This window comes from Nycticebus coucang, chromosome 16 (genome assembly GCF_027406575.1).
Source record: "Nycticebus coucang isolate mNycCou1 chromosome 16, mNycCou1.pri, whole genome shotgun sequence".
Taxonomy (NCBI): domain Eukaryota; kingdom Metazoa; phylum Chordata; class Mammalia; order Primates; family Lorisidae; genus Nycticebus; species Nycticebus coucang.
The window spans coordinates 40,904,810-40,931,131 of record NC_069795.1 but is presented as its reverse complement, the minus strand read 5'-3'; the positions used below and the strand labels follow the sequence as shown (position 1 = coordinate 40,931,131).

General features: G+C 37.1%; 1 protein-coding gene and 1 long non-coding RNA gene across 3 annotated transcripts in view; one reads left to right on the top strand and one right to left on the bottom strand.

The window, feature by feature from the left end:
• Positions 1–12,080, top strand: part of LOC128567309 (uncharacterized) — an 81,165-nt gene extending 69,085 nt beyond the window's left edge. The window contains exon 4 of the long non-coding RNA XR_008374868.1: positions 11,877–12,080. This is a non-coding gene — a long non-coding RNA (uncharacterized LOC128567309). The remainder of the gene's footprint in view (positions 1–11,876) is intronic.
• Positions 1–26,310, bottom strand: part of ZNF654 (zinc finger protein 654) — an 88,588-nt gene extending 62,278 nt beyond the window's left edge. For both annotated transcript variants that reach the window (XM_053564470.1, XM_053564469.1), the window contains exons 1-2: positions 26,019–26,310; positions 6,397–6,542 (exon numbers count right to left, since the gene is read on the bottom strand). In XM_053564470.1, the coding sequence (XP_053420445.1) occupies positions 6,397–6,542; positions 26,019–26,225 (353 nt within the window). In that variant the 5' untranslated portion in view covers positions 26,226–26,310. The remainder of the gene's footprint in view (positions 1–6,396; positions 6,543–26,018) is intronic.
• Positions 26,311–26,322: the final 12 nt, after the last annotated feature.

Here is a 26,322-nt window from a genome sequence, read left to right as displayed (position 1 = left end):
TGCCTCTATTCTTAAGTGTTCTAATTAGAAAAGGATGCTGCATTTTATCAAATGCGTTTTCTACATCTATTGAGAGGATCATATGGTCTTTGTTTTCCTTCCGTTGATATGGTGAAATTACATGTATGGATTTGTGTACATTAAACCAACCTTGCATCCTTGGGATGAAATCTACTTGATCATGATGTATAATTTTTTTTTATGTGTAGCTATAATCTATTGGCTAGGATTTTATTGAGAATTTTTGCATCTATATTCATTAGTGAAATTGGTCTGAAGTTCTCCTTCTTAATTGGATCTTTTCCTGGTTTTGGTATCATGGTGATGGTTTCTTCATAGAACATGTTATGGAAGAGTCCTTCCTCCTCAATTTTTTGGAATAATTTCTGCAGTATGGGAATAAGCTCTCCTTAATGGTTTGATAGAATTCTGGTGTGAAGCCATCTGGACCAGGGCATTTTTTTGTTAGGAGATTTTTTTATTGTTTCTTCAATCTCAGTGCTTGAAATTAGTCTGTTCAAGAGATTTCTACTTGGTTAAGTCTAGAAAGAGGGTGTGATTCCAGGTATTGATCCATTTCCTCCACATTATCAATTTTCTGGGCATAGAGTTTCTTGTAGTAGTCAGAGATAATCTCTTGTATCTCTATGATATCTGTTATTTCTCCTTTATCATTTCTGACTGAGGTTATTAGAGATTTTATTTTTCTGTCTGTAGTAACCTGGCTAAAGGTTTATCAATTTTATTTGTCTTTTCAAAGAACCAGCTTTTTGTTTTGTTACTTTTTTGAATGATTCTATTGTTTTTAATTCCATTAATCTCTGATTTACTTTTGGTTATTTCTTTTCTTCTTCTAGGTTTGGTATTAGATCTTCTTTTTCCATTGCCTTCCATGGTCAATATTAACAAATGCACTCAGATATCCAACATTGACTTTAAGTACAACAAATCCTACAAACAAAATACCTAATTATTGGTAAAGAACAAAATAATGTTGATAGAATTTAGTAAGGAAACAGAATTAAGAACACCATCTGCTTCAAAAAGGAAGAACATCTTTTCTTTAGAGAAAGAAGACACAGAAAAGAAAAGCTAGACAGCCTAGATTTTTCTCTAAAATAAAAGAATCACCTGCACAAGTGATTAGTAAAGATAATAGATGAAAAATTGAATAAGGTGTTGAATAAGTATTGGTTGATATAACTAAAGAATCAAGAAGCAATAAGAATGCTCCATGTCACACACAAAAAGATAAAGACTAGGCCTTATAAGACCTTTTGTGGGTCCTGACCCCACCCCAAAAAATGTACCTTTATAATTACAGCCTTTCTTCCTTTGATTTCCAGGCCATTTCTTTTTTTTTTTTTTTTTACATCTGTTTTAGATTTATTTTTCCATTATTGTTTTCATTTTCATGTATTAAAGATTTATAATTGAAAGATTTTCTGATTACATCCATGTGACAATTAATTGATAGCTTTTATTTCCTTTTCAAAATCACTTTTTTTTTCTTTTTTTAATTGTTGGGAATTCATTGAGGGTACAAGAAACCCAGGTTACTAGGCCATTTCTGAAATTGTTAAAGTCTACATCTAAATTATAAAATGCAATCAAATAACACTTAAGTTTTTTTTTGTTTTGTTTTGTTTTGAGACAGAATCTCACTATGTTGCCCTGGGTAGAGTGCCATGGCATCACAGCTCACAGCAAGCTCCAACTCTTGGGCTCAAGTGATTCTCTTGTCTCAACCTCCCAAGTAGTTGGGACTACAGGTGCCCACCATAAGGCCTAGCTATTTTTGTGTTATAGTTGTTGTTGTTGTTGGGCAAGCCCAGGCTGGGTTTGAACCCACTAGCTCCAGTGTATGTGACTGGCACCCTAGCTGCTGAGTTACAGGCAGCGAGCCAAAACTTGGTTATTATATAACAAAGATTAAAGTTAGGTTTTCACAAATGCTATATTTTAAATACAGAGCAGCTCAGCAAAATAATCAAGAGAGATCAGCCATTTACTATTCCAGCCCAAAAATATCTAGCCACTCTAAAGAATCTCATTATACCCACTTAGCTCCATGAAAGAGAAGACCCTTTTCGTCTTCTCTCTTAGGCAATTTGGCATACACTTTTTAGACTTTGCCACTGCACATACACTAAATGCTAAGAGTTCCTTCTTCCAAGTGATCCTTGTGGACCTAATGCCTACAAGACAAATATCTACTATACCATCATTCAGTTCTGCCTAGAATGCTGACATCTATGAACATTTTCCATCTATTGGCTGAAAGGAAGGCTGGAATGCTGCATTAAAATGTGCTTTGAATTTACATAAAACTGCCAAAGGTCCACTTGGTTTTAGGGTGTTTGGCTTTGTTCTACCTATGAAATTCAGAAACTTGTCTATATTTAACCAATATAAAGATAACTAGCGGGAAAAAAAAGGACTAGTCATATTTGCACACACACACCCCCCAATTTCTGAGGCCTTTTTTTTAATCTATAAAGAAAAATGAATTTGTGGTCCATATTGGTGCACACAGGTGTGCGCACAAGACACACAGTACAAAAATCTTAATTTCCTTAGAAATTGTAGCATAGAAAGAGAGTCAATCCAGATGAAGTTAAGACAAAATTATAATTAGCCAGTTTAGACAATTTTCTTCATGACTCTTCATTTCCTTTAACATTTTAAAAAACACTCAAGTATGAATAAAAACAGATACACTTTCCTCTCCTGTAAAGAGCACCTTTGTAAAACCATAGTTTTGTTTTTATAGTCTCCCAGCCTACAGAAGGCAGAACTTCACATACATGTATGTATAGTAGGCAGAACTTCACATACATGTATGTATAATTACAAAGTAGTTATAAGCTTTTATGAAGGTAGACATATATGCCAGACAACAAACAGTGCCAGAGAATATAGGAACTTACATGTTTTATATGTAATATATCTATAGAGATTATATATACTTATATAAGATGGAATCTTAGATTATTAAACAAGATATTACTAAATTAGTATGTCAAGTGAATAAAAAATTTAAAATCAGTCATAAAAAATCTACAAGCAGAAACTTTATATGCGTTTACATACGCATATATATATATAAAACATATGTATAAAACAAAATCTATTAATGTTCTCTCTTCCTGTCCAGGTGCCTTGAATATTCTGTTTGCTATCCCTAGGAGGCTCATCTGCTCCTTCATCTAAGTTACTTCTATCATTCCTACAGAGTTCAGCAAAGCAAGTGTTAGCTCACCTGACAAATTTTCCCTGACCTCCAAGATGAGGTCAAGTCCCTTGTTATGCTCTCTCTCATTAAACACTAAAATTCTTTCATAATTACAATTATATATAACTCCTTACTTAATATCCCTTAGCTCTGTAAGGTCTTTGAGAACAAGAACTTACCTCACTCTCTTATTTTCTATTTTATCCCCAGAACCAAGCATAAACCTTTACAAAATAAACAGATTATTATGAGATAAATGTTTGAAGAATTTTCTGATTAAATACTTAATTTAAGTAAAATAAAATACTGTTACAGATCTTCTGCTCTTTTAATAGAGCCAGCATGTTGCTATTTCACGTTTTTTCCCTGTACAGAAAATATAGTGAACTTTTCTATTAAAGTAAATAAAAATAAACACTGTACACTTGGGCTACAATAAATTTATTTAAATTTTTTCTTCAATAATAAATTAGCCTTAGGTTATTGCAACTTTTTTCCTTTAGTTAAAATTTTTTGCAGCTTTTTGACTCTTATAATAACGCTTAGCTTAAAACATATTGTACATCTGTTATGAAAACATTTTCTTTCTTGAAGGCATTGGGGGTCACCAGAAGAGGGAGTCTTGTGCAGGAAATGAAGAGGCACAATACAGAAAGTCTGTGCTGGGGAACTGAGGAACTCTGGGAGGAGCCCTCCAGGGTAAATCTCAGGTCCATATTTATTATAATAAAACAGGAAAAAGTAGACAAAAGCTGCTTGTCTGACATTAGTCTGATTAGGGAGGCAATGGTGAAGGTCAGAATGTCTCTACCTTTGTTTCTGCAAAACTGTAGACCTTGGGACAACCCAGAAGTTGTACTTGGCAACCACCCCTTTCCTCCACTCAAAATTCCTGGCGCTCTTTCTTTCCAACTTGGGCCCGGCAGAATGGCTCCAGCAAAGAAGGGTGGTGAAAAGAAGTAGGGCCGGTCTGCCATCAATGAAGTGGAGACTCAAGAATACACCATCAACATTCACAAGCGCATCCATGAGTGGGCTTCAAGAAGCGTGCCCCTCAGGCACTCAAAGAGATCCAGAAATTTGCCATGAAAGAGATGGGGACTCCAGATGGGTGCTCTGATCTCCTGCATGCACACAACTCACATGCCATTCTCATGATTCTCCAGGGCTCTCAAGCAGGAAGTGAGTCTTATGCTAAAGATCAGGGCTCAGTTTCCCCAACACACCCTTATTCTGTAAGTTACTTTGTATTTTTGAACTTTTTAAATTTTTTATACTTTTTAAACTGTTTTATTAAAAATTAATACACAGCTAGGTGCCGTGGCTCATGCCTGTAATCCTAGCATTCTGGGATGCTGAGGCAAGAGAATCACTTGAACCCAGGAGTTTGAAGTTGCTGTGAACTGTGACGCCATGCACTCTATCCAAGGTGACAAAGTGAGACTCTGTATCAACAACAAAAAAAAACAAAACAAAAAAAAGACTAATACACAAACATACACATTAGCATCACCTACACAAGATCAGGATCATCAATGTCACTGTCTTCCACCTCCATGCCTTATCTTAGTGGAAGGTCCTCAGATGCAATAACAGGCATGGTGCTGTCAACCCTCATTCTAACAATGCCTTCTTCTCAAATACTTTTTGAAAGACCTGCCTAACTTTTTTTTATAAAAAGAAGTACTCTAAAATAATGATACATATATGTATATATAGTGTATGTGTGTGTGTATCAGCAACAGTCATTTATTATCAAGTATTATGCACTATTCACAATTCTATGTGCTGTAGTTTTAGAAAACTAGGAGGGGGAGTACGTTTATTTATACCAGTATCACCACAAACACATAAGTAATGTGTTGCATTATGTTATGACAGCTACATCAATAGGTGATACAAATTTTTCAGCTCCATTATCATCTTATGTGACCACTCTGTCATAATGTGGTCCATCACTCTCCAAAACATCTTTATGCAGTGCATGACTGTATTCACCTTTCTCCTAGCCATGAGGGGGGCTTTCAGCAGACTGGGCAAAGTCTTACCACGTTCTCCTCAACACTCCAAGCAGCGGGCACATATACCTAGGCTGGGTGAATAGTTCTTCCCAAGATATTTTTGGGATTGGAAATGAGGGGAAGGGGTTTCTTCCCCTTAATAAACTAAGCTTAATCCTGGAACTGTTGGCATCCCTGAGAGAATGAAGCCAAAAAAGGGACATTGGAAAAAGAGAGAACAGTTCTAAATGCTATTTTATTCTCTGCATTCCTTGGTTTTCTGTGGTTCAATTATCTAATAAATCATTCTCTGCTTACTTTTTAAAATTATTTTCTTAATCTAGCTTAAGTAAGGTTTGTCACTTACAATAAAAAAGACCTAATACATTGCAGTATCCTAGGCATCACTGTAGTGATATTCAGCAATGAAGTATGTAGCACTTTTTCTAGGATAAGTTCACAAACCTGTCAGCCTTCGTATACATACATTAAAATAAAACAAGAGTTTCATAAAATAATACTTATCCTGATATATTCTGATATTTTTTAATGCACTTTGTAATGGTAATAATTTTATAACCCATTGATATGGTGTCAGTGCAATTTGAAGCAAAAAAAATAAATAACTGTTTTATTATAATTTTAGTGGGTTCCTAGGAAGGCTAAAAAGAATAAATCCAAGTGCTCAGTTCCTAACCTTTAATTCAAAGTTCTCTACAAGCATTTTTAAAAGCCAGTTTACTCCTTGATTGCACTAATGTACACAGCAATGATTTAACAATAAGAATAAATTAAAAAAAAAAAAAAAGCCAGTTAACTAACCTCCTTCTGGCCAGATTTTAGATCCTTCTGCTCACTATGATCATCTAAACTGCTATATCCTGAGACTTACCATTAGACCTTACCAATGCAATCTGGAGAACTAAAAAGTGCTTATAGTGACCAGAAGAGTCTGTATAACACAATTCCATTTAACTCTAAAACTAAAATTGTGGTTAAATGTTTAAAATTAAACCTAAATATTTAAGCAAAGAAATAAACATTTCTTTTTGAAGAAGGACTTTAGGAAAGGTTTATTCCTCAGAAGAAATAATCAAAAACAATTCTCAAACACAACATCAAGAAAAATAATGCATTTATAAGAAGTAAAAGAATACTTACACAGCAAGGCTACTCAAAACATATTGTACGTGCTCACATTCATCCGGGAATGATGCACTGGCTGATGTAAAACAACAAAGTGCAGTTTGAAGAACCTGAAGCTGTGGCAAAGGGACCTGCCATCGTCCAGCATAATCTTCAACCACCTGGTAGGGAAGCAATCCAAATATTACTATAGAAAATGTTCTCACATCTCAAGTTTTAAAATTTGGATAAAACTTACTAGATCAATTAAAATGTTAGTTCAACATGAACAGAGGTGACTAAGGAGGAAAAGTTCTAAACTGTATACTTCTGAAAATAAAATCAAATATTATCTTCAAAAATATGGAAAAGAAATATATGAATGACTGTACTGCTCAACTGTCAAATCTTTGCCAAACCTTTGTTAACAAATGTTCATTATGATCTTTTATATGAAAGAACATTGTATTAAAATAATGTATTGAAACAATGTAACAAAATCCTGTAGGCCAAATTTGGCCTGCCACCTATTTCTGGACAACCATAAGAGAAGAATAGATTTTACAGTTTTAAATGGTTGGAAAAAAAATCATTTGGATATGTGAAAATTGTATGAAATTTAAATTTCAATATCTATAAATAAAGTTTTACTGGAACATGGCCAGGTTCATCCATTTATGTACTGTGTATGGATGCTTTCCTGCTACAACAACCAAGTTCAGTAGTTATAACAGAAAGCACATGGCTCTGGGCAGCACCTATGGCTCAGAGGAGTACAGCCCCAGCCCCATATGCTGGAGGTGGTGGGTTCAAACCCAGCCCTGGCCAAAAACTGCAAAAAGAAAGAAAGAAAGCATATGGCTCACAAAGCCTAAAATATTTAATGCCTGCCCCTTTATAGAAAAAGTTTGCTGACTCCTGATATAAAAGCTGAGAAAAATAGAATACAAAAGCCAAGAACACTTAGAACCCAAAGGATTTTTCATATTATTCATTTCCTTTTAGGAAACAATTTTCCATAAGTCTTTCATATTACTATAACTTTTTCAAAAAAAATAAAAGTGACTTCATCTTTTCAAAGATAATTACAGGAAAACAGCCTTCAAAAGACAGAGATGATATCTACCCCCCGAGCAGTGAACCTGTTTACTATCCTGGATAATAAGAAACTGTCTCCCTCCAAGGCAAAGCTCAGGTAGATATGCTTATATATTATTACAAAAGATCAGAGCTCCTTAAACTTGGGTGTCTCAACTGTGCTGAAAAATAACTGAGTATAACATCCACCAGGACTAGTCACATCAACCCTATGAGACTTGAGGGATAAGAGAACCATGATGAACACAAAACTCATGTTGCTTGCTCTACATGATTAATAAAGACCTTCACTCAGATCCAGGAGTTTCATGTCTTCTGGAAGCATCCATGAAATTGTGGTAGAGTAACCTAACCTGGATAAAATGTCAGGCTCTTCACAGTTGGTAACAATTCCAAATGGTAATACCAAGTACCTACCACGTCTTACCAATGTTTGGGGGGGACACACACAGATAAAAAAGAAAGCTACAGGAGATTATCTCTGTGAACTTCTATCCCTTTTATATTTTGCAGTTCTCTCTAGGTGGAAAGTAAAAATTACTACTAAGGAATAGAACAAATCTATACAAACCACTGCAGGCCAAAAAAGAAGGAATGTTAAACAAACAGTGGTTCCCTGGCTCTAAATTTTCTCTTCACCAGTCTTTGACCAGTTTTATTGCATTTTTCTGGTCACTATACCACTATTCAGGTGCCAAAGAAAAAATAAATATCTGACCAGCTTCCTATTTTTCTTGTCCCCAGTGTTAATAATTTGCTATAATGCATGTTTACTTGCCACTTTTTGTATTTCCTATTTACAGGTTGGTTCTCTCCTTGCAAGAGAAGCTTTTTACTTTCTCAGATTCTGTTCTCATAGCTTCTTGCATTCACTCAGATTCAGCTACCACTGCATTGCCTGGTCTAGAAAACTGTAAGCCTAATGCAAAAAAAAAATCTTTGTGGGCAATACCTCCAATAGATTTGCCACAATGCCCTTGGGACATAAACAAAATTAACTTGAATTTACCTATCTTCTTATATTGCTAAATGTCATGGCAGGCATTGCTAATTCATTAAACCACTATTTCTCTTTAAAATACTTTCCTTAAAATATATAAAACAATTAATATTACACTGCCCTGTTCCTAGAAATTTTTCTCAGGAGTGCTATTCATAAGCACTCAGCCAATAAGAATTGATACTATGATATAATGAGACTGTGTTCTACCAGACTATAATGCAGTAAGCAACACAGCTTCACCTTTCTTTCATTTGCTTTGCTTGTATTCTGATAGGTCACCATTAACATAGTAGTGACCGGAATAACAATGAAGGTGCCACAAATAACAGTAATAGTATTTACCTGGATCTTAAAAATTCACCCTTCCAACAGTTCTAAATACCTAAAGAAATGGCTTGGCGCCTACAGCTCAAGCGGCTAAGGCGCCAGCCACATACACCAGAGTTGGCAGGTTCAAATCCTGCTCGGCCTGCCCAACAACAATGACAACTATAACCAAAAAAATAGCTGGGCATTGTAGCAGGCATCTGTAGTCCCAGCTACTTGGGAGGCTGAGGCAAGAGAATCGCTTAAGCACAGGAGTTAGAGGATGCTGTGAGCTGTGATGTCACAGCACTCTACCCAGGGCAACAGCTTGAGGCTTTGTCTCAAAAATAAATAAGTAAATAAATACCTAAAGAAAATGGTCTAAGAAACAGAGGATCAAAGCCAGCAATCTTTTAGGGATTAGTAAAAAGAAACTCTTTCCTCATTTTGAAGGGAATAAACATTACCGTAATGAGTATTTAAAGACACTGTGAATTCCGCTGAAAGAAGCTATAGCCAAGTCCAGAAATCCATACCATAATATAAGGGGAATTAAAAAGATGAGCAAGCTACTGCCCAAGAAAGATGCTGGACTATTCTAATGCTCCTGCAGCACTTTCTCAGCACTCCTATTTACAGGAGCATATTCCGTGCTCTAAATGGAATATGGCTTATCTATATAATGTCATATCTTAATCTACTAAGGAAAATTAATGTGAAAGTGAGCACAGACTCATTTTCTGTCAAAACTGTCAAAATGTAGACTTAATGTAAACCTATTAAGTTAAAATTATATTAATCATTTAGAAACATTAAGATACATCATCTAAATTGTTAAGGACTGACTGGATCATGTTCTCCCAAAATTCAATGTGACTGTATTTGGAGATAGGGCTTTTAGAAAGTAATTAAGGTTAAATGAGGTCATAAAGTACAATCATATTCCACTTGGATGGTAGCCTTATAAAAAAAGAGGGGGAGATCTTTCTCTAGCTGTCTCTTTCTCTTTCTCCCTCCCGCCTCCACTCCACCAACACACACCCCAAACACAGACCATGTGAGCACACAGCAAAAAGGCAGCAATGGGCAAGTCAGGAAGAGGGTATTCATCAGAACCTGACCACATTGGCACCCAGATCTAACACTTCCAGCCTCCAGAACTGTGAGAAAATAAATTTCTGTTGTTTAAAACAGCCAGTCTGTAGTGTTTAGGGACTCAAAAAATACTACCAAAAGTGCTTAACTAAATGTGGTTTACTGTTTCTTAACTGAGCTTTCTTTGCTTTTTTGTAATGTAACAATGCAGACTACCAAATAGTAGTTTGTTACCAAACAAATAATCTTTATATCTAAATCCAGTTAATCGTTAATAGACTAAATAATTTACATAGTATCAAGCATGACTTTATTTCTATTAGCTGGCTATTCAAATCCCTGCCACTATCTTCTCTACATCTCCCATCAACTTTCATTACTTCAAACACCTCACAGTTCACAGGGGTGTTTTGTTTTGTAACTTGAGCATTTTTTATTCTGAAGTTTGGAGTATCCTCGTCCCCAGACCCCTAGTGGCAGGTTTTACCCAGGGCGGTAGGTTTTATTTTATTTATTTATTTATTTATTTATTTAGAGACAGAGTTTCACCTTGTCGCCCTCAGTAGAGTGCATAGCGTCACAGCTCACGGCAACCTCGAACTCCTGGGCTTATACAATTCTCTTGCCTGAGCCTCCCGAGCAGCTAAGACTACAGGTGCCCACCACAATGCCCGGCTATTTTTTGTTGCAGTTTGGCCAAGGCCAAATTCGAACCCACCACCCTCAGTATGTGGGGCCTGCGCCCTACCCACTGAGCCACAGGCGCTGCCCAGTTCACAGGTTTTAATACCTCACAGTTCATAGGTGTCAATCAAGCTGTTCAATAATATAAATTCCCTCACTTGTTTGTAGTCAATCCAGCCACTTTCTAAATCTACCTAAAAACCAGATGATATATTACCCCTCATTCTAGGAGCTTCAAAGAAGGTCTATAATACATACCCGTATGAATCTGTTGAACACAGATAATCTACGTATTAGGCTCACCTAATACATATTTCTAAACACTTAAGGTTTTCAGTGATTTTTTTTCTTTCCTTTTTCTTGTTTTTGTTTTTTGAGACAGAGTCTCTCTTTATTGCCCAAGGTCAGGGTACCCTGGGGTCACAGCTCACAGCAACTTCAAACTCTTGGGTTACTCGGGAGGCTGAGGCAAGAGAATCATTTAAGCCCAGGAGTTGGAGGTTACTGTGAGCTGTGTGATGCCACTGCACTCTACCAAGGGCCATAAAGCGAGACTCTGTCTCCACAAAAAAAAAAAAAAAAAATCTTGGGCTCAAGTTATTCTCTTGTTTCAGCCTCCTGAGTAGCTGGGACTGCAGGTGTGCGTCACCCACACCTGCCTAATTTTTCTCTTTTTATAAGAGACAGGTCTCACTCTTGCTCAGGCTGATCTCCAGCTCCTAAGCTCAGGCAATCCACCTACCGAGGCCTCCCAGAATGCTAGGATTATAGGCCTGATCCACAGTACCTGGCCTAAAATAAGTTTTTTAAGAAGCATAAGGTTAGCCTTTTCTCTTATCTCTTCAGTATTATGTTATTCATTTATTATGCAGATACTTCATATAAAAATATTTTCTAGCTTTGTTCACTGAAAGGGCTTAAAAGTAATGACTCTACACTAGCAATAAATGTGCTTAGTGCCCAAATCTTGGTCTTTAAACACTACTCTCCAATAAAAGGAACTTGAGCAACTACTTGATTCCAGGGCTGGGACAGGAAAAATACAAGATGAGCCTAGAATTATCTTGTGGTGCCAGAAAATAACAAAATGCTAAAAAAGATGGGAGGGATTTAAGAACAGGGAACCAACCTAAGAGAGCTCATTAGCTTATCCTGTTCACACTCCAAACTGTCCACATTTCCTCTTAGTTTCCAGAATGGACTTCAGGCAACTCCCAGTCAGAAGCAGTGGGAATATCACCTCCCTGTTTTTGACTGTATGATTTTATTAATACAGCTTGAATTTACAGTAGGTTTTATTGATTTTCTTTCTTTTTTTTTTTTTTTCCAGTTTTTGGCCAGGGCTGGGTTTGAACCCACCACCTCCGGCATATGGAGCCAGCGCCCTACCCCTTTGAGCCACAGGTGCCACCTGGTTTTATTGATTTTCAATTAGCAAAAATGCTGTATATTTTTCACACAGATTGCTATTAAACTAGTTTTCCTACATCCCATAATTTTATAGCTGTTTTTTGTACAATAACTATACATTAATCCTTATTTTCCCATTTTTAGTTTCAGCTCAAACCTTCAGTACTGCATTTCTAAAATGCATTAGCCTTTCCTCTCAGTTTGGATCACCTATAAATCTGAAGAGTTTTTTCATTTTATCATCAAAGTTGTATTCAAAAAATATACAGACACAACACATAATAATAGGGCCACGTTGAGATCCTTTGGCTACATATTTAGGACCATTAACCAGTATCCTTTGGCAATAGTGTTCAATTAGTTACTAATACTAATGAACTCCCCATTTCTCCATGTATCTGTAAGAATAGCACAAGAAATTTTATAAAAAGAAAATAAAATGCTGAAGTTCATATATACTGAGTCTATAACATCTCATCTATTACCAGTAATCTCATTATTAAAAAATTAAAGTAGAGGGCGGCGCCTGTGGCTCAGTGAGTAGGGCGCCGGCCCCATATGCCGAGGGTGGCGGGTTCAGGCCCAGCCCCGGCCAAACTGCAACAAAAAAATAGCCGGGCGTTGTGGCGTGCGCCTGTAGTCCCAGCTGCTCGGGAGGCTGAGGCAAGAGAATGGCGTAAGCCCAAGAGTTAGAGGTTGCTGTGAGCCGTGTGATGCCACGGCACTCTACCCGAGGGCGGTACAGTGAGACTCTGTCTCTACAAAAAAAAAAAAAAAAAAATTAAAGTAGAAATAAAAATGTGGGATGATCTGATTTATTGAACCCATAGTGATGACGAGAGATGAAGATGCCCTTTTCTAACTATGAACCACCGTAATAAACTATTCAATAATTTCATTCAAAATTATACTACTTTAGTGGTCTTCTAGTCCCATAACCCGTTTAAAAAAAAAAAAAATATTTGCCCATATCCAGACTGATAGCATCTCTTCAGTTCTCTGTTTCTTCAAACATTACTGTGGTTCTATGCAAAGTGTTCCCTGTACCCCATAGTACTGGGATGTCATTTACCTGAGCGATTTGAACTTATTTAAAAACCTCTACCAGATCTCCCTACCTATTTTGATACAAAAGTATGGAAAGATTGAGAGGGATCTCACGCATATCTTTAAAAGTTTCACTTTGGCTGCTATATAAGAATAAATTGGAAACAAGGAAATAAGATGATCCAAGGGAAAGAAAATTATGGACTGGATAGGGCATAACAATGGAAATAGTAGTCAGATATACCTTTTTCCCCTTAGTAGATGATTCAGTTCCTTGAGGTCAGCGATTGTGTCTTTTTCCTCTTTTAATCCCATATAATTATTAAATGATACTTTCCACATAGTAAATAATTTTGTTGGAAGGAATATCATCTACAACACTTTTATTGTAGATACACTTTATGTATCAAGATCTATACCTAGGATACTTAAGGATAATTCAACTGATATTAAGAATAATTTATGAACTGTCTCTAACAGACACACACAGCATTTTATGAGCACTTATTAAGTTATGAGTACTTAATAGCTGTTAAAGTTAACTTCGAAATATAAAAGAGAAGACAATCTCAAAAGTTAAAGGAGAAAATGGCTTCAGTTAATATGGAAGTTATTACGAAGCTAAAGATAATAGAACTTTTTTCTCATAAAAATCAAGAGTTAAGAAGGGGCTGCATAATAGAGTCAAATACCAAGAAGAAGAGCAAAATTGCATATCCATTCTAAGTTTATAAACACATGATGAAATGTAGGAAATCAAAGTAATAAACTTAAAAAGATGAAATGGATTTTAATATTCTTATAACTCTGTTCTATGTAGATTTTTATACCTTCCTCACATGCCTAATTATAATATTATATTCATTACAGTAAAGATAAATAATAGATGAGAAAAAAATTGCCCATCATTGCACTGCCCACATATAACCAGTATTAATATTTTGATATATTTTCCTTTTTTAGCTGTGTGTTTTGGGGGTAGTTGCTTAATCTCTCTGAGTCTCAGCTTTATCATTCATAAAATAAAGGTAAAAATAGTACCCTAATAGGGTTGTTGCAAAGAATAAATGAGAATCTAGGACAGGGACTGACATACTTTTTGTTAAAGGACCAGAAAATAGCTTACGGACCATACATTCTCTAGCCAAACTACTCAACTCCGCTGTTGGATCAAGAAAGTGGCCATAGAAGATACAGAAATAAATGGGGGAAATAAAATAAAATTTATTTATAAAACAACAGGCAGTACGCCTTATGCCACAATGGCTTATTGTAAAGGTTCATAACTTTTCATTGTGTTTGGGTTATTGTTGGGATGTCTTCTTTGGTAAGTTTTGAAATTAATAAGAAAATTTGATTTAAAAAAAAAACTTTGAATCTGCTTATCAAGAAAGTGGAAACACAGTTTTTTGTAAATAACTTCAGAGGATTTTCAGACTTTCTGAAATATACCAATGGCTCTTATGAATTACCATCAAGAAATCCTGCTTCTAGTCAAATAGTTCATTTGATTTTTCTTTAAAACACTTTCCTCGGGCAGTGCCTGTGGCTCAGTGGGTAGGTCTCCAGCCCCATATCCTGAGGGTGGCGAGTTCAAACCCAGCCCCAACCAAACTGCAACAAAAAAATAGCCAGGCGTTGTGGTGGGTCCCAGCTACTCAGGAGGCTGAGGCAAGAGAATCACCTAAGCCCAGGAGCTGGAGGTTGCTCTGAGCTGTGTGACGCCACAGCGCTCTACCAAGGGCAACAAAGTGAGACTCTGTCTCTACAAAATAATAAATAAACTGTGTACATGTTTTTAGGACATTATCCATACACATTTATATGCATAGATATGTTTATAGTATACACGTCAACGCCGTGCACCTATTAAATCTACTGACATAACCACTTCTCTTCCTTCTGTATTTTCTCCCTTCACTTCTCTTCACTGTTTCGCCACAAATGGAGCCAACAAACCTGTCTCCTTCTTTCCCAAAGTCAATTAACTGATCAATCATAGTCAATTCCAAATGCATGTAACTCATTCATGTTTTAGAAGACTTCACTTAGATAAGATAAAGGTACAAACTAGTGATCACTCTACATTCATAATCAGAAAATGCAAATTATTCTGTAGGTCAATTCAATCTATCTCTCTAATCAACTACCATTTTAGACCTCTATTCTCCTTAAACCTTCATGTACTCTCAACAGATAAACTTTCCCACTACCAAAAAGCTCCTATATAAAGTAAACCATCTCTCCAATTGTGCTTCCCATCTTGCCCTTCCTTTCAGGAATATTATACCATGGATTATCCTTTCTTTTGTAGATTTATATCTTCTTTTCATTTTCAAATGGATCACTCTCTTCAGATTTTTTTTTTTTTTTGGAGACAGAGTCTCACTTAGTCACCCTTGGTAGAGTGCTATGGTATCATAGCTCACAGCAACCTCAAACTCTTGGGCTCAAACGATTCTGTTGCCTCAGCCTCCCAAGTAGCTGTGACTACTGGTGCCCAGCACAATGTCCAGCTATTTTTAGACGGGGTCTCACTCTGCCTCAGGCTGGTCTCTAGCCTGTGAACTCAGGCAATCCACCCACCTTGGCCTCCCAGAGTGTTAGGATTACAGGTGTGAGCCACCGCATAGGCAACCCTCTTCAGATTTTAAACATACCCATTCTCATCAATTTCCTTACAATACAAAATTCTTCCTTCAATTCACAATCCCTCCAATTATCACCCATATCTTTCCTTCTCCTTTATAGGCTATTTATGCTTACTGTCTACTGCTTTACCTCCCATTCCTTAGTGATCCATTTGAAAGAGTGATCCATTTGAAATGCTCCAGCCTGATTCCTGATCTCATCACTACATCAAAACTGCTTTGCTTAGAGTCACTCATGTTAATTCAATACTTAAATCTCAATAGTTTGGGATGCCAAATAACATTCATCTCATCCTGAAACATTCTCTCTAACCTTCCTTCTGTGACACCAGAATTCTCTGATTTTCTCCAACCTCTTTAATCCTCTGTTTTCATTCGAAGATGCATCTTTTCCTACTGAGCCATTTAACAAGCTTCAGTCTTAAGTCCTCTTTTTGTCTTCATCTTCACTCTTTCCTTATATGAGCTCATTTACACATAATGTTTCAAATACCATTGACAGATGATAACCAAACTCTGGTGTCTGTAAATCCAACTATCTTTAAGATCTCTCCTTAGACGAGGGGAAGGCACTTAAATTCAACAAGTTCAAACTAAACCAAAGAATCTCAACAGAGCTGAACTTGCCCAAGAATCAAAAAATAATCAAGCCTCTAATTAGCCTCCATGTATTGTTATATACCTTTTCTTCATAGCATTTATCAAAGTTATAACTGAAAACAAAAACAGGGACAATGCCTTTTTGCTTACCACTACATCTCCAGTGCATTATATAACCGACAAGCTTCGACAAAAATTTACTTATTAGATGCAGAGTCTTTTAGTTATTTTCGTTTTCCCCACTGCTTGGAAGAGTTGACAATGCAGTATTCACATGCTGAACTTTAGAATCTTACAGTACTTTATAAATCAACCTTCTCTCACAGTTTTTGCCACGAGTGTCGCACTATCCTCTAATACCTTTAATGTTACATATTACTATACATTTAAAATGTCATTCAATTGTCTAGACCAGTGGTTCTCAGTCTTTCTAATGCCGCGACCCTTTAATACCGTTCCTCTTGTTGTGGTGACCCTCACCCAGCAAAAATAATTTTATGATTGGGGGTCACCACAACATGAGGAGCTATATTAAAGGGTCGAGGCATTACGAAGGTTGAGAACCACTGGTCTAGACTTTATTGATATTTTTTCAAATACCTAATCAGACACATTTTACAACTGATTTCTCAAGTTAAATTTAAAATTTTCTTTTTTGTTTTGGTTGCAATTGTCAAAGTGTAGTTTAGCACATTTTGGCAGGAAAATTAAAAAAATTCAGTGCCAATAATAACAGTACAACTGGTGCCTTACTTCTGTTTGGCAGAACTGTAAAATGGGTACCATTAAAAAACTTAGAACCAGGCAGCACCTATGGCTAAGTAGGGCACCAGCTCCACATACAGAGGTTGGCAGGTTCAAACCTGGCCCCGGCCAAATTGCAACAACAATAACAAAAAAAAAAAAAAAAATAGCTGGATGTTGTGGTGGGCGCCTGTAGTCCCAGCTACTTGGGAGGCTGAGGCAAGAAAATCGCCTAAGCCCAAGAGCTGGAGGTTGCTGTGAGCTGTGACTCCACCGCACTCTACCAGGCAACAAAGTGACACTCTGTCTCTAAAAAAAAAAAAAAACTTAGAAGCAATGAACTCTGCTTAAAAATATTTTCTCCTACTATTTAGCTACAAAGCTAAAATTGATATATATATTTTTTAGAGCAATCCAGTAAGTGGTTATTTAGAAAGTAGAAATACTCATGCATCTAATGAAAGACTGCATATAAAAAGTCACTCAATTTATGTTTACCTGGATGAAGCTAGAATGTATTTTTCTTAGTAAAGTATCTCAAGAATGGAAAATGAAGTATCCAATGTACTCAATACTACTATGAAATCATAATCACCTTCACATTCATATGAATGGTAAAACTTAACTATAGGCCAGAAAGTGTAAGGGAAGAGGAGAGAGAGGGTAGGGGAGAGGGGATATAAGAGGAGGGAGGATATTTGGGGGGACCTCACCTAATGTGCATGATGCAATGGTACATTTCAAAACTATTAAGAAATGAGTATAGGATGGCACCTGTGGGTCAAGGTGTAGGGCGCCAGCCCCATGTACCAGAGGTGCCGGGTTCAAACCGGCCCCGGCCAAAACGCTACAAAAAGAAAAGAAATGAATGTAATTGTGATGGATGCGTTACTTAGTTCGATGTAAGTATTTCACGTTGTATATCAAAGCAGTACACTGAACCCCATAAATGCATCAATGTACAAAATTATGATTTAATAAAAAAATAATAATGATAATAAAGTCAATCAAGCTTAGGACCTCATTGGTCAACCTAAAATGACCTTAATAAGGTCACTTAACCAATTCATTTAAAAAAAATCATCTCACATATTTTTGGAAAACAATAAAAATCATACTCAAAGATAATCTTGCATTTATTTGTAGAAGATAAACGATCTGTGAGGGAGGGAAAGAAAAACAAAATGTATACTTTTATTTTTATTTTTGCTTTGAATATAAAGGTAGTAGGTTTGATTTTTTAAAACCTAAAAATAAACAAATACAAAGAAAAAAATTCAGCCTTAAGCATACTACTAAGAAGTCATTCATTACTAACAAATTGGTATATTTCTTTTCAATCCTTTTTATTTACAAAAGTGAAATCAACTGTTCCTATTGTCTTTTCAGTTATTATAATCTACAAACCAATTTCCCATAGAAATATTCTTTAAAAATATAATTATTTGGGGGTAAGGGACATAGGATTCTATTGTATGTCCCCTAACTCTGGTCATTGAGATTGTTTTCAATGATTTATTAAAATGTCATTATGAACAATTAGTGTTATTCAACTCTGAAAGTCCACCTAAAAAAAAACTAAACAAAAAAAGCATTTACTTCCCCAAATATATCCCTCAAGATCTAAGGTTCACTTTGTTTTATTTTTCCTAATTACAATAAGTTAATGACTTTTTTACCTTTTACGGATACTGGAAATGTCCCAAATGTGCCCAAATGTGTCCAAATTAGTGTCCCAAATATTGTAAACCATTTTTTAAAAAGCTAAAAAATTTTAATCTGCAATTTGTAAATAAAATCAATTTTTCCAAAAAGAGCACATAAAGTAAATCAATACAATGGAATTATTTCTAGGCTCAAAGGATTTTTTTTTTCTTTCTTTCTTTTGCAGTTTTTGGCCAGGGTTTGAACCCACCACCTCCACCATATGGGGCCGGCGGGCGCTGTATTCCTTTGAGCTACAGGCGCCGCCAACAATGGAATTATTTCTAGCTCTAACTATTCACTACAGAATAAATTAGAAAGCAGCATACTCTTTTTCCAAAGTAAATAAATCGCTCTAATTATTTCTTCTTTCTCATAACCTTCCATATCTATTCCTCATTGATCTAGAAAACTAATTTGAGACTTCTAGTTAAATGTGGCTGACTGAACACACATTTACTTCTAATCCCACTTGAAAACTTTACTAAAATAACAGTAAAAATAAATTTGTTTTAAAAAGCCTAAACCCACAAGAAAAACAGCCATGAGAAAAGAGAGATGTCTATATTTGGTAGTTTGAAATTAGATGAATGAGTGGTAACTGATTTAACAGACCTGAGAAACTTAAATCAAATTCATCGGTGAAGGGAGTTCAGGAACACACTGATGCGTGCTTGAATCAACCCCAGAACCCTAGAAAATCTCAGCAACTTGAAGCACCACGATATACCTCTAAAAGTAGAAGTAAAAAAGACTCAAAAACAGAAACATCAGTTGAAAATCTCCCTCAGATCTCCTCTCCTAGCAAAGAATGGAAACTAACTCCTAATTCTATGGAAAGACTGAACTATAAGATACTCAGCCACAAAGAGAGGAGGAGAGATAGAAGGAAGAGGGCATAGAGAAAACAGGATAAAATCAAGTATACACACTGAACAGGCCAGATAGTGAGATAGTGACACAGTTCCTATCTTCTCCTTCAACTAGGACAAATGATCACATCTACAACTGTGAAAAAAATTATTTTATAAACATAGAGGTAGATATCTCAAAGAATTGCATGTCTCTGGAGATGAAGTAGGGAAGGAAAGGGATAGAACATGACTGCTATTTTTTACTATAAGCTGTGCCTTCACCCCCCCCCCAAAAAAAAAAAAAACTAGTTGGTAGCTTCTCTAGTGTCCATTTTTATTTATTTCCTTCCTTACTAAAAGAATCATAGACATGGGGCAGCGCCTGTGGCTCAAGGAGTAGGGTGCTGGTCCCATATACCAGAGGTGGTGGGTTCAAACTCGGCCCCAGCCAAAAAAAAAAGGAATCATAGGCATGTGTCAACCAAGGGAAAAAAAAAGTTAAAAAAATTCTCCTAACATTTTTTTCAGATGGGAATAGCTAACAAGTAAAAATTTTTCACTGAGTAAAATTTAGGGCAAGTTGTTTTGGGCTCGCCCCATAGAGATATCCAGTTCTTGCCACCTGGAAGTCAGATATGATGCCTGAAACTTCAGCAACTACCCCAGATCATGAGACAACTCAGGATGGGATGACAAGGATGACTGATAAGAAAGAAAGAGCAAATGGGGCGGCGCCTGTGGCTCAGTGGGTAGGGCGCCAGCCCCACATACTGAGGGTGGCAGGTTCAAATCTGGCCCCAGCCAAACTGCAACAAAAAATAGCCAGTGTTGTGGTAGGCGCCTGTAAATCCCAGCTCCTTGGAGGCTGAGGCAAGAGAATTGCCTAACCCCAGTTGTTGGAGCTTGCTGTAAGCTGTGACTCCACGGCACTCTACCAAGGGTGATAAAGTGAGACTGTCTCAAAAAAAAAGCAAACGATTGTACAATGGTGATAAGAGCACCATACTATCGCTACACTAAAGAGTCTTCTACCAAGACTCTTTACATGAGAAATAAATGTCTACCATGTTTAAGCCACTTAGGTCAGGTCTCTATAGCAGCAAAATGCAATTCCTGATTTTAGGCCTTGTCTAACTTTTTTAAAAACTATGTACATTGACAAAAATTAAAGGTAAATTTAAAACATAATTCCAATTAATAGCAAGAGTTGGTAAAAATATACCACAGATAAACTTTGAAAAAATTATTCATATACCTGTAAGTATTCATTAAATTCTATATCAAGACCAAGAAATAAAAGTTGTGGGCAATGCCTGTGACTCAGTGGGTAGGGCACTAGCCCCATCTACCGAGGGTGGCAGGTTCTAGCCCAGCCCCAGCCAAACTGCAACAAAAAAATAGCCAGGCGTTGTGGCGGGCGCCTGTGGTCCTGGCTACTCTGAAGACTGAGGCAGAAGAATCACCTAAGCTGAGGAGTAAGAGGTTGCTGTGAGCTGTGTGACGCCACGGCACTCTACTGAGGGCAATAAAGTAAAACTCTGTCTCTACAAAAAAAAAAAAAGAAAGAAAAGTTGTTTTCCTTAGAACAGTTACATTTTCATTTCTCTAAAGTAAGAAAGATTAGCACGTATTTTTTTTTTTTTTTTAGAGACAGAGTTTCACTTTATTGCCCTCGGTAGAGTGCCGTGGCCTCACACAGCTCACAGCAACCTCCAACTCCTGGGCTTAGGCGATTCTCCTGCCTCAGCCTCCCGAGCAGCTGGGACTACAGACGCCCGCCACAACGCCCGGCTATTTTTTGGTTGCAGTTTGGCCGGGGCCAGGTTTGAACCCGCCACCCCCGGTATATGGAGCCGGCGCCCTGCTCACTGAGCCACAGGTGCCGCCCGATTAGCACGTATTTTATGAAACAATATGGTGAACCTTTTCTTCTATTAAAATTGCCTCTTCAGACCCTATTATAAGCCTAACCCAGAGTAGTTACTTAAAAATTATTTGAGCATCATTAAATACTTTTTTGCCATTTGTATCAGCATTACAGACATGAAGTATCCATTAAGGGTCATACAGGGTGTAGCAGGCATATCCTGTGCACCGTAGTATGTTTAGCAATATCTCTGGTCTTTATGCCAGCAGCATACTCCAGTCAAGACAATCAAAAATATCTCCTGGCCAGGCACGTCGGCTGACACCTGTAATCCTAGCACTCAGGGAGGCCACAGTGGGTGGATTGCTTGGGCTCAGGAGTTTAAGACCAGCCTGAGCAAGAGCAAGAGCAAGATCTCGTCTCTACTAAAATAGAAAAAAAAACCCTAGCCAGGCCTTGTGGTGGGCACCTGTAGTCCCAGCTACTCAAAAGGCAAAGGCAAGAGGACTGCTCAAGCCCAAGAGTTTGAGGTTGTTGTGAGGTATAAAGCCATAGCACTCTACCTAGGGCAACAGAGCAAGACTCTTGTCTCAAGTAAAATTTAAAAAATATTTTAAAAATAAATAAACACAAAAAAGTAAACTCCTGACATCGCCAAATGTATGAAACAAACTATGAACCCCTGCCACAGAGAAAATGGTAGTTCTTTTGCAAACCACTGCACTTCACCAAGGGCATTCAGCTTTTCTAGTTAAATTACAGAATTTGAGAATTATAGGACTGGGCACTGTAGCTCATGCCTGTAATCCTAGCACTCAGAAAGGCAGGAGTGGGTGGATTGACTGAGCTCACAGTTTGAGACCAGCCTGAGCCAGAGCGAGACCTCATCTCTAAAAATAGCCAGGCGTTGTGGTGGGACACTATGGTCCCAGCTACTTGGGAGGCTGAGGCAAGAGAATTGCTTGAGCCCAAAAATTTGAGGTTGCTGTGAGCTTTGACGCCATAGCACTCTATTGAGGGCAACATAGTAAGACTGGCGCCTGTGGCTCAAGGAGTAGGGCGCCGGTCCCATATGCCGGAGGTGGCGGGTTCAAACCCAACCGTGGCCAAGAAAAAAACACACACACACACACACAAAATTGTAACATTTAAAATTTTCTCTGAAGTTTATTGTTGGACACAGACTATCAACTACATACATATTGTCTCTAACATCCCTCTTAACTTCTCGGAAGATTTCACAAAAAAGAAATATTAATAGGTTCTGTCTCTTTAAGCCTATCTATATGGTAGGTACTGTACTAAGCATTTCATGTTCACTCTTTCATTTTATACTCATGACATCCTCATGGATAACGATTAACCCCATTGCAGTATGAAGTAATTTAAAGTATATTTTAATTAACATAACAAAGTATTTCCAGAAATATTACTCACTATATTCACTCTGTCACTGAATGAGAATAAAGTACCTACTTGCTTAGTTTATAATCAATTAATGGCAAAAAAAGTCTCAATATATTTGGTGGCAAAGTAAGTTGACTTATTAAACCTTAAGGAATTGGAGAAATAAAGATCTGTTACTTGAAATATTTTTGACTACCATGGCATGATGAGAAAGTATTTTTTGAACTTTACATCCATGATTCTCTGAGTAATTTTTTTCTCTTTGCAGCACTTGTGAAAGAAAGACAGAGAGAGAGAGAGAAAGAAAGACCCTCTACAATATTTGAAAATTTATTTGTAATTTCAGTCTGCCTTTCAGTAGAAACTGAAGGCTGGGTTCAAATCCCAGATTCTCTACCTATCTGAAATCAAGACAAATTAATACCTTCAAGTCTCATTTTCAACTGTATAACTTTTAGCCATCTGAAGGCTCTCAATAAAAGTTAATTTCCTCTACCTTGCATGTTCAAAGCAAATTAAGTATCAGTTAAGGGCCAGTTCTGTAGTATTTATTGAGAGTGTACTAACAAGAGCCAAGGGAGATTGTAATAAGGTGAGTTAGTCTAACATTATCCCATTTATCTTCTGTTTTACTTCTCCTAGTGGTAAAAGAACTGACAAGAAATTTTGATTCATACTTCCCTCTAAAAGAAGGAAGATAAATTAGAGCCTTTCTTCTCAACACCATCAGACAGTGTGTATAATGCCTATATTTAGTTAACTGTCACCAACCCAAGTGCATACCATCCATTTTAATGGATTGCTTGTGATTAAGTTATTTACTAATAAATTGAAATTGATTTTAATACTTAATATTAATGCTTACTAGTACCCTCAATAAATATTAGAAAATCAAATATTTAAAAATAAACAATGTTAAGAATTAGATTATACAATCCACTGCTTACCTTACTGGCAAATAAAACAGAATATGTATAGTAGAATTTTATTAATAGGTAGATAAATTTCAATTTGATAAAAGTAATTTTTATTACATCTGAAAGTTTTAATGTGAAAAATATATTTCACAAAGATCACCTGCAAGATGGACAGGAACCCTAACAACAGATATGTTGGCAATCTAGAGAATTATATAATAGGTAATGAGATTTCAGGTAAAACTAACATAACAGTATGACAGCATTAACACTCATAATTTAGGAATGTAAAATACATGTTCATTAAGTTTTTACTGTTTACTTTTATTTCCTTGGATATTCAGAAGGTAGTGAAATTTTAACAATTTCATTTGTTTTGTTTTTAACATCTTTTACTGTCACTGTTCACTGTATTTCATAGGCTAAATTTATTTTAAAAAATGAGTTCAAGAAACAATAATAGTTAAAAGTTCTTCAGAAATGTTCTGGCTCTCAAAATTTCAAATTCTACAGCAATTAAGGGTTATTTGAGCAAGTAAATTAAGGAAGCTAAATGTAACCAGAAGAAGTTGCTATTTAATGATATAAAAAGCAAAACAGAAAGAGATTTTTCTGAACTTTATTAAATGTATCAACTGTATCTTAATTTTCAGAACTTCAAAATTCCTGTAGACACAAAATCTACCAATAGCATAATAAATGTAACAGATATAGAAAACAATTGCTCTGAAAATAAGACACTTGACTTTTAAATACAGTGAATGCCCGTTATCAAAATAAAAACATATTTTCAAGAAAGTCACTAAATAGAACATAATGCCAAAGAAACTGACACACCTTTTATAATAGCAAGACAATTTCAACCTTCAAACCAACCTATAGGACACTGGGAGAAAAATGAAGCCAAAACACAATTTGAACTAAAACACTGAAAACTTAACCTGAAAATGTCAAGTCCATTATTTTTCTTTCAATGCTTGGAATGGCATAAAATCAAATGTTAACAAACATGATGCTCACTTCTCATTAACTTTCTTTCCTGTTGCCATAATGAAATCAATAGCTAACTGATCCAAACTCTTTAGAAATTTACTCATTTAACTATTATCCCTATATGGCAGAAGAGGAAACTGAGGCACAGAGCGGTTCAGTAACCTGTCCCAGGTAACACAGCGAGAAAGTGGTGGAACCAGGATTTGAACCCTAATACAGCCAAGATAATAAATTCTAAAAGGAATGCAATGGAAAAAGGTGTAAATATTTTTTTCAAAATGATAAACAAAGAGTGTTATGTATGACAACAAAACGTGTAAATTATAAATGTACAGAGATGAGAACGCGGACTACACAAACTTTACCCTCAAACAAGTACTTTAGATCTATAATATCTAATTACAAACACTTTAAACACCATCAAATTCTGGTGTCAGTGAACTGAGTAAATAATCTACTGTCATTGCTCAGACACTGTATTTTACAGACTAAATAAAATACATTGTAATTTAAAGGATAAGGGAGATTAGATGATGTAACCAAAACAAGACTTTCAGGAAAATGACTTTCTCCGCGAAGCAGTTAATTAGAAAAGAGTGTGTCAAGGGAAGAAAGTAAAAAAAAAAAAAAAAGAAAGAAAGAAAATATGACAATTACTCTGCCTTAACACCAACTCCCCCCACCCAAAAAAGTAACTGAATCACCGTGGGTCAGCGCTTAAGCCAACTGGAGAACTGCCCCAGCGGGATCTTGTGAAGGGATGACAGGAGACCCTAGCAGAGGGGGAAGGGTGACGATGACAGGAGATGAGGTTGTAGAGAGATGGCATACCTCCTATCCGCAAAAAGACAAAATTGCAGGGGGCAAGGGACACAGGAGAAGAAGCAGAAATTGTTACCAGAGGTTCCAAACGAGGTGAGAAGGACCAAGGTAGGAAACGTAAAAAAGGAGGGACTCTCAAGCAGGAAAGGGTCTGTTTGGGGTAGGAGAGACATGTCAGGACAGAGCTTTCTAGCCAGTTGAACCTCCTTCTCTCCAGCCCCTCCACCCACGACCAACTCTCACTTTCTTAACAACCCTAAACCTGCGGGTCACCCCAGTCCTGCTCCCCGCCCCCAACCCCAAGCCGTGGAGGGGGGAGCTTCACTCTCACCCTCCTTGTTGGGTTGTGGAAGCAAGTACTGGACACGGCCCAAATTAGTGTGTGTACAAGAAGGCCAGAAGACGCAGAGAGGCCCAGGACCCGGGTGACAAGTCGGCGCCCGTTGGTCGCCCCACCTGACAGAAACGTCGGCAGTAATCCCGACTGCTGATCCCAACGCCGCCGCCGCCACCACTACCGCCGCCGCCGCCGCCGCCACCGCCACTGCAGCCGCTGGTGTCGCCCGCGGATCTAAGCCCCACAGGGCTTAGCGGGGACTCCACAATGGCCACGAGCTCTTCTCCGAGGCGTTCGGCCTCTTGGTCGCTCTCTTCCTCCGCCATGAGGCTCTCGCCGCCCAGCGCGTACCAGCCCCTGCGCCGCCGCCGCTGTAGCTGCCTCGGCTAACCTCCTCCTCCTTTAGTTCCCTCCCCCTTCCCT